A 9,519-nucleotide genomic window follows, 5' to 3' on the forward strand; every position below is an offset into this window, starting at 1 on the left:
AAAAAACTAATATGATCCCAAAAATGATAGTTAGTCATATATAGTGAAATCTACTAAATATATTTTGACTGTGCTATAATTGCCTTTAATTGTGCAGATACCTAAATTAAAGATAGACCCAAGAAAAGAAGAGAAAGGCATATCTCAAAGCCTTTTACAAAGTACTTTTATACTTCTTTCAGCAGATTTTTTCTTTATCTCAATTTTTTTAAATGTTTCTGTACACGCGTCAGCCGTATTCTGAACAGGTCTATCGTATAATCGTTCTTTTAATCCGTTGACATTATCACTTAGACAAACAGACTGCTATCGATCTTTCCATTACGAGATCATACAAGACGAATAACACAGGTGAAAAGGCGTTTCTTAAAGTCAAACGTTCAGTCATGTTCAGCATCACTACAACGTTAGAGCTTTTTTTTTTTAGATTAAGTAGGTTAGTGCAGGTGATCGATAGAATTCTGTCCACCGATCTCCCGTGGTCTATATTCTTATTTCTTTCACCTGACAGTCTCACGTTCTTAATTTGATAGGTTTTTGAGCTTTTAGACACGTTTACGTACATTGCGAGCCTTTTATATGAACTTCAACTAATACTGGAATTGCAGAAAGTGAGAAAAGTACTTGCCTTTCAAATATGGACCAAACTGAGAAACCGCCGATCCCAAGTATTACCCACCAGTCGCTGGGCGCTCGCACTTTGAATGTCCAAGTGTCCACTTTACCATTTCTTCAGAGCTGTTTTCATGCGTGCCTTGTGTTCCCATTCGCTGTCCCTCTCCCTCTCTCCCCTCTCGCTCTCTTCCCTATCTGTGGAGTAAAACCTTGATGGTACACTTACAGAAGTTTTTCTTTGTTCGTTTTAATCTTATTCGTTTCACCTTTGCAAAGAACAGAGGACAGCAGCGTGCGTTTCTTCGAATCGCGGTGTGAGAAGAGACGGAGGAAGCTCCGCGGTCGAGTTGAAAACAGGCTACCTATTTGTAAATAGAGGGTTTCGTGAACGGTCGGATGTCGGTGTTTTGCCTCCTCCTAACTTCTTTCACACACTTTTGGACCTTTGATGCAAAGTTGATACATGAGAAAGTTGTAGTAAAAAAGTTTGTCAGATGATAAAGAGGTAAAGAGGTTTGTTTAATACCTAAAAACATTTTAATTGTCTTTTTTCTGTTATGTCAACTGGAAAGAGGCTAAAATAGCTTATCGCAAAAATCAAATATTTATAAATAGCCTATATTTATTGTTAAATAAAAACAGACTTAATGTTGAACAAATTGCACTATCATGATCAAAGTAAGACGTTTAAATCTTGCGTCTTACAAATACATCAATAAAATAAAAAATCAGAAAAACATTCATCCCACAGCGCAATTTATCTCTGAGTTACATTTGGAAACATGCTTAAAATGACAATAAATTACTCATTTTTATGTCGCTGTAATTGTCTACTGTACGCTAGATGGCAGCCCGATCCAGACATTATAAGCCTGTACAGCGCAGCCTTCGGCATTCATGCACAAAAAAGCCGGTTTCCCTGCGCATTATACCAAAAAACTTCACTCGTTAATAAATCTGTTAAAACATACACTGAACGATGAATTTTTATATTTTACACTATCAGAATAGTCTGATTCCTCTTCTGTGCCCTGCCTGGCTGCTTGATCTGTTCCCTATCACTGATAAAGCATTTCGCTATATTGATATCTTTTCAGTCAAACTAGTGGTAGTCATCGCGCGTCCCAATACTTTTTTTATTTAATCGCTTTATTGAGAACTGGGTATAATAGTGACATGTGAAGATATGGTTTATGCACTGATACGCAATTCCGAGCCGGTATTGTTCTGTCAAATGACGTAAAATGTCAATGGGTCCTTCACAGTTCAAATCTGGACGTCGAAACGGGTATTTTTGTAATTAAGACTACAGCTTCGAACAAAACACTTTCAACTTTGTGTGGCTTGCACCAGTCCTTCCGCCTCACGCGCATTTGTTTATATTTCACGTGCGCGTATAGTTCGCTCATTGCTTTCATCCCGTTTTTCTCCGCTTCTTTCTGGGGTTTCTTCCTCTTTTTGTGACAATAGACGGTCCATTCTAATCGGGTTTCAAAGTAAATAGCAGCGCAGGGGCGAGCGCAATGTAAATTGTGCTTGTCAGAGCCCTCAGTCGTAGGTAGCGAGGAGCGAGGACTCTAACCAATGGAGTGAAGGAGGCTTGGCTAACCTTAGCCTCCCATTTTCTCTCTCCCCCCTCGATGCAGGGTTCTGACCAGTCAGTCGCCTTTGATTATCAGTTGCCAGCAGCCCCTCTCTTGGCTCCTTGACACGAGCACCATATAAGGCGCAGCGATCTCCATAGAAACGTGTCAGTTTCAATAGTAGTGTCAAAGTTCACTATATACAGACATTCGCGCAGATCTCCGTTTCGGAAACATTGCTCCGCTGGTACTCCCGTTAAAACGCATTCTTTTTTGGGTCTCTGCTTCTTACATATTCCATTAGTTGTTTTTTTTTTCTTTTTTATCCTTGCTCTGTTCCTACTGGAGAGGTGAAACTACATAGGCACTCGGGCGACGTTGTTTTTTTTTTTCCTATTGCTGGACCAGATGAGCTTTATTCATGAACATAGATAGAGAAATCCGTTCTTCAGTGTTTCCTCCTCTCCAACCGCGAAGACGGAGAGAGGAGCAAGGAAGAAAAAAGAGGGGAATTTATTTTGCACAGCACTTTGGATCTCCGGTCCACCAGAAAGCTACTATTTTTGCTTCAACGTGAAGATTTTTTATTGCGGTATTTTTTAAGAAAGCTGTTTTTTTATTGCGTCTGGGATCGCTTTCTCTCTACACGATTGGGTTCCCGAATGGCTGACTGCAATTTACCTTGGAACTGGCCTCCCGACAACTGCATATCCTGATCGGGTGCCTTTTATATCGACTCCGGTATTTTGAATGTATTGATCCTTTTCTGCTTCTACTTTTTTTTCCTATGAGATTGAGTGCTCCGATTTGAATTCGCGCTGCCGTTCGTCCAAGACTTCCCTTTTCCCTGCTCCGATATCCGAGCGACCAGTTCGCTTGAAAGCACTTTTCGGGCCCGAGATATGGCAATGGTAGTTAGCGTCTGGCGAGATCCGCAGGAAGACGTGGCCGGAGGACCTCCGAGCGGCCCCAATCCAGCAGCTCAGCCGGCGAGGGAGCAACAGCAGGCGGCGTCAGCGGCACCACACACTCCGCAGACCCCCAGTCAGCCAGGACCCCCGTCCACACCAGGGACGGCTGGCGACAAGGGCAGCCAGAATTCTGGACAGAGTCAGCAGCATATAGAATGTGTTGTTTGCGGGGACAAATCGAGCGGCAAGCACTATGGTCAATTCACCTGCGAAGGATGCAAAAGTTTCTTCAAGAGGAGCGTCCGAAGGAACTTAACATATACATGTCGTGCCAACAGGAACTGTCCTATTGACCAGCACCATCGTAATCAGTGCCAATATTGTCGGCTGAAGAAGTGTTTAAAAGTGGGCATGCGGCGGGAAGGTGAATATATTTTTCTAAACACAACACACCATTGCTACACTCAGGTTTATTGTTCAGAGCCATGTTACAGAAAGCTCGCACTATACACGTACAAACGCGAAATAAATTTTGCTTTGATTGCTTGCTAAAGAGTGTCAGAGGGTGCTTACAAGCCGTAGTAAATCCGCGAGCATAGGCAGGATCAGCATGCATCCTACTAAAGTAATTTTGTTTGCATAGACAGGCAAGCATCATATGCACCCGTTTCAACTCAGCCAATTACATGAGATATTGAAGTCACCCATGAATACTGTATGTGTGTAAAAGAGAGAAAGAGAGGTGAAGTGTGTATGTGTGTGTGTGCATGTGTATGCGTGCGCTTGCGTGCTGTAAGACCGAAAAGCCTACTACACTCACTAACCCCATATTGTATACCTAAAATAAATAATAGCTAAGCTGTAGATTTATGTCTGAAAGTAAGATATCTGGATCAGTTTTTACGCCGTAGCCTAGAGTAAACGTTTAGAGGCCTGTCTGTCCTCTCTCAGCCTAAGCTGTATGCGAACAATGGCCTTTGCAACTTACAGTCTACTCTTAATAACTGACTGCTATTTATACCTCCTATATTGTTTAAAAAATAATTATTAGTTAAACGTAAGAATATGCCTGTATATATGTGCATTTTTGTTTGAAATCAATAGTAAAAACAAAGTCTTCTTGCTTGATTGTGGATAACATTTGTTTTGCTCCAGAGTGTTACTATCCTAAATGTTAAATTAACTGTAAACTTATTACTACTACACAAATCTATGCACGTGTATATCACAGGCATTTTATGTCAAAATAGTATTGGAGTGTAGCATTTGTAACAAGAAAGAGAACTAGTCCTACTGAATAGTCGAGATTTAAACACGGTCCTCGTCCACCACTACATGCACAAAAAAAGCATAAAAATATATGAATTCTAATGTGTACTTGTGTGTGTTTGTGTGTATGAAGACACAAAAACGACAGCGAGAAAGAAAGAGCTAAAGAGTGTTTGTATGTCTTAATATTAGCTGTTGAAGTCCATTAACAAAGGTAAACATTACCATCTAATAACCGATGAGGTTAGCAGAGCTTCAAAGACCATGTGAAATTATTTTTCTTCGAAACGCAATGCCGTAAACAGTTTGTTATTTAGTTGTATTGTAGATGTTAAACAGCAGTCTAGAGTAGGCTATACTCATGCACTCGAACTAAAGCTTCCACATCAATTATGTTTCTCAGTTCTGGATGTACATTTCCTCTCCCTTTCTTTCTTTTTGTCAGCGGTTCAGCGAGGAAGAATGCCTCCAACCCAACCGAACCCGGGCCAGTACGCGCTAACGAACGGGGATCCTCTGAACGGTCATTGCTATCTCTCCGGATACATCTCGTTACTACTTCGGGCCGAGCCTTATCCTACGTCTCGCTATGGCAGCCAGTGCATGCAGCCCAATAATATTATGGGGATCGAGAACATCTGCGAGCTTGCAGCTCGCCTGCTCTTCAGTGCTGTGGAATGGGCGAGGAACATCCCTTTCTTTCCCGACCTGCAGATCACCGACCAGGTGTCCCTGCTCAGACTGACATGGAGCGAGTTATTTGTGCTAAACGCGGCTCAATGCTCCATGCCCCTACATGTGGCCCCACTGCTCGCCGCCGCCGGCCTGCACGCCTCGCCTATGTCGGCGGACCGCGTCGTGGCCTTCATGGATCACATTCGTATCTTCCAGGAGCAGGTCGAGAAGCTCAAAGCACTGCACGTCGACTCGGCAGAATACAGCTGCATTAAGGCAATAGTGCTCTTCACATCAGGTGAGTGTGTGAGACGAGGCCTACTCACAGACATAAGGGGGCAATGCAATACGGGGTGGATAAGCTTCGGCATCGACGCTATAGCTGACTAGTGGGTCTCGAGCTGAATTTGTGCTATAAAATCTCTTTAGCGCACAAGTTATAAAGTGGTAATTCAAATGTGATCGATACAAAGCCATTCACAAATATTTCATATTTAATGTTGTGCAAAATGTCACATATTTTTGTGTTCAACACAGATGTTATTATATTTAAAGTATATTTTGCGATATTTGTGAAGGTTGACAAATATACATAAAGCGTGAAATACAGTATATCAGCTCGAATATGCATTTCACATTAATTCTACGTGTTTGTAAAATATTTAGACCAATATTTGTCCAAATATCTTTCCTATTTCTGCTCAACCACTTTGGTTCACTATAGCACATGAGGCCACAGTGTGTATACACAAATATACATCTGGGGCCCTCTCTGTTGAGAAAAGGTGACTACCGAGGCCTCTGTTATTAATAATTGATTTTAAGATCGGGTGATATTTTTTTAATTATTTTTTTATATCAATGCGCAGATATATCCATTAGATTAGTGTCTGTTTATATATTGAGGGGTTAATTTGCCAAATAGTTAAAAATGAGCTATGGTATAACAATTTTTAACAAAACATTGATTGACACCAGATTATCCTTACACCACTATAGCATTGTAATTTATGTTTATAATAGTATTTTTCTCGGCAACATACGATAAAAAAAGGTTTAAGCGGACTGTTGTTTTTGTAATAGTACTACACTACGTACGTATTATGTCTGAATTTTGATAATTTGAACTTCCTAGGCTATTATTTAAATTTTATGATTAATTATAGTGACAATAAAATAATTATTTTAGCGGTTGGAATTATATACCTACGTCTTGATAAAATAAAGTAGCCAATACCAACTACTACTACTACAATACCACAGTGACTACCCCTTCAAACCTCTCTTGATTTTAGGGCAAAGGTGCAAGACATAGCATACACACACACACACACACACACACACACACACACACATATATATATATATATATATATATATATATATATACACACACACACACACAGACACACACACACACACAGAATTTTTTTGCAATTAAGAAAACTTTTCTTAAACAAGACTAGCAAAGCTTGCTGGTCATGTTGTGTAGTGTAGCCATAAAATTTTGTAGTATTTTTTGCCTTAAGGTAAAATTAGAAGAGGCGTTCAAGTTAAAGTAGGCCACAGTCGGTTGGCCACTTTGTGTATTGCATTAATTCAGAAATATGTGTTACTGTTGAATGTGTATGGCATGCCAAGTCTCACACTTTACCTTTCTTGCCATTGTTAACAATGACTTGTTTACAAAGCACTCAGATATTTTCTGGACTGGTTAGCGAATCAGAACGTCTTGATAAAAGGATTTTCTAATCCGCAAGACTTAACAGCAATACGTTTTAGTAAAAACGATATCTTCTGATTCGTTGCCAGGCCGATGTCTGCATAGAGTTTTGGACACTTGGTCTATATGTTTCACGTGATGGATTAATAATTAATAATGCGCCCATTGGTATAGTCTCTTCGCGGGTTCTTTCTGATTAAATGTAAATCGTTAAGTAAGCTATTAACAAAAACATTCCTACACATACGAAACACATTACATTGTGTTATGCTAAATTCTCTCCGTTTTTTATAGCAGTGATTTCTGCACATGCTGGCTGCAGCGGAAAGTGGCCCATGAGGTCACATTACTGAGAGATTTTAGCAAGGACTTAGCACAGTTCAGAAGTTCAGGAGGTTATTGTATTTGACCGTAGTGTGCTCTAGTCCAGTGCAATTAAGATCAGTCTCCGAGGCATGGTGTACAACAAGCCCTTACACTTTAAGACCTTAAGACCGGAGAAAACGTAAACTCTTATTTTGAATATCTTCAACACAGCCGCCATATTAGAATACTGCCATAATACGTAGTGGCCTGGCGATGGTGTTCATGAGAGAGGACGTTTGGCTGAGCTGATGCTGGCAGTTCCAGTGGTTGAGCTAGCCTATATGTTTACTGCATTGGCGTCCATGTGGTATTTGTAAACATGTTTTGACGTAATGTCATTAATTGACATAGACTATTAAAGCAGAACAGTGTCTTGTAAAAATGCACGTCTTTCTCTGAAATTTAGGCGATTGTGTCCTCAAGCAAGTCCACGGTAATAAACGTGATTGTTTCCAGCGGCCTTGCCTCCTCATTCAGACTCACAGCAGAGGCAACTGCTGGTACAGGGAATCGGGCGAGAAATGACTCGGTAGCATCTGGAGAGCAATTAGGTCATAATTTGGTTATTACCATGCCCAATTCTCTGTCAGATGTGTAGCTGGATATTTCCATATTTGACACAAGGCGTGAGCGCCTTCTCCATCCTCTTCAGCCGAGCTTATGCACCCTGGTCCCTCCGTGCTCTTTGTTTAGTCTGATTTGTGAGCGTGCATGCGGTACGTCCCCTGCAACGCAGGGAGTACGTTCTGTTACTCTTGAGGGATTGCACAGACGTATTGTTTATTTATATTACAGGCAGCCTCATACGCTGCGTGATGCATGATGTTGGGCTCGTGTTTGTTCATCTCACTTTGTCAACAACACGTAATGCTGATGCTGAATGATAACCTGGGCCTCTTTTCTGTGCTGTGTTTTGTCTACTCAGACGCTTGCGGCCTGTCAGATGCTGCACACATCGAGAGCCTGCAGGAGAAGTCTCAGTGCGCCCTGGAGGAGTACGTGAGGAGCCAGTACCCGAACCAGCCCAGTCGCTTTGGCAAGCTTTTACTGCGACTGCCTTCTCTCCGCACTGTCTCTTCGTCAGTAATTGAACAGCTGTTCTTCGTTCGCTTGGTAGGTAAAACTCCCATTGAAACCCTCATCAGGGATATGTTATTATCCGGGAGCAGCTTCAACTGGCCCTACATGTCCATTCAATGATCCGAATGAGCGAGTGAAACAAAAAGACTAAAGGACCAAAATTCTGCAAGCCCTTTCAAGAAGACTATATATATAGGACCTAATTTCTGACCACTTAGGAAGACACTCTTTTTTGTCTTCTGGGACCGAAATGGAATATGTTATGTACAAAGATTAAAGAACTGGACGTACTCCCGTGTAAATCCATCGCCGTCATCAAGAACACTCTCCATTTTGTAAAATACTAGTCTTTATTTTCATTTTCTTTTTTTCTTCTTTTTTTCTTTTCTTTTTTTGTAAAGAACAAAATACGTACAAATAAAATGAAGAACATCATATGCGCAGTAAATGAGCAAGATTTAGCGGGAAAGAAATTTCCAAGCAATTATAAGAAATGTCCTGTGTCTATGTATCTCTGTTTTGTATTTTTTCTGGTTCTAAACCAGTTTTTTCTGTGATTCTATACTAATGATTTTTGATATAACCTTTTGCTTCTTATAATGAGTGCGATATATGTTGTTGAAGATATGTTCTCCAAGAATTAAAATTGAAGTGAGAATTTAAAAATAAAGAAAAACATTAGACAAATAAGACACAGTCTAATCGCAATGACAATTTCACTGATGGTTGAACCTTCCCCCACTTGATGCTATGGACATGCAACTACGGCAAATCTGACCTCATGGACATTTTAAGGAGAGGACACCGGTGAAACTTTTTCTTGGTCGTATGTGTGTGCGAGTGTGTGTGTTGAGTCAATCATCAGTCAGAGATAAGAAACATGAAAAATCAAAAGCACTTTTAATATATCATTTTCAAATACATTTTGTTTGTTTCGTCTTGATATTTTCGCTATTTCTTTTTTATTGGATGTTGCCTTTCATTTTTGCTCAATCCATGATATGCCTGTGCAGAAGGGTCGCGTGAAGTTGTGTGATGGTGACTATACTATTAAAAAGGAAATAGGCAACACTGTCTCGCTCTCAGCAAATTCAATGTTCTTCATGCTATTAATGTGCTGTTCTAATGGCGGGTATTTGGGATGTGCTTTTACATGATGCATATTTCTGTTTGCTAAGAACGAAGCCAACGAAAAAACATAGGTTTGTCATTTTTGTAACGCTGACCTGTATGTTGACACAACATTTCAAGCCCGTCAAGAACAGTTTTGAAATACTGTAAATCCTCTAAGATCAGA

The 9,519-nt window shown here is 40.5% G+C and overlaps 1 protein-coding gene across 1 annotated transcript; it reads left to right on the forward strand.

The window, feature by feature from the left end:
• Positions 1-1,621: 1,621 nt before the first annotated feature.
• On the forward strand, positions 1,622-9,297 carry nr2f1a (nuclear receptor subfamily 2, group F, member 1a). The gene is made up of 3 exons (XM_073839955.1): positions 1,622-3,533; positions 4,824-5,351; positions 8,068-9,297. The coding sequence occupies exons 1-3, from the start codon at positions 3,101-3,103 to the stop codon at positions 8,340-8,342; spliced, it is 1,236 nt and encodes a 411-aa protein (XP_073696056.1). The 5' UTR covers positions 1,622-3,100; the 3' UTR covers positions 8,343-9,297.
• The last annotated feature ends 222 nt before the right edge of the window (positions 9,298-9,519 follow it).

This window comes from Garra rufa, chromosome 5, assembly GCF_049309525.1.
Source record: "Garra rufa chromosome 5, GarRuf1.0, whole genome shotgun sequence".
NCBI classification, from domain to species: Eukaryota; Metazoa; Chordata; class Actinopteri; order Cypriniformes; family Cyprinidae; genus Garra; species Garra rufa.

Excerpts from the sequence above, each read along its gene's own strand:
- nr2f1a (XM_073839955.1), top strand. The coding sequence starts at position 3,101 with ATGGCAATGGTAGTTAGCGTCTGGCGAGATCCGCAGGAAGACGTGGCC. Across the intron at positions 3,534-4,823 it reads AGTGGGCATGCGGCGGGAAG|CGGTTCAGCGAGGAAGAATG; the intron begins GTGAATATATTT and ends TCTTTTTGTCAG. Across the intron at positions 5,352-8,067 it reads AATAGTGCTCTTCACATCAG|ACGCTTGCGGCCTGTCAGAT; the intron begins GTGAGTGTGTGA and ends TTGTCTACTCAG.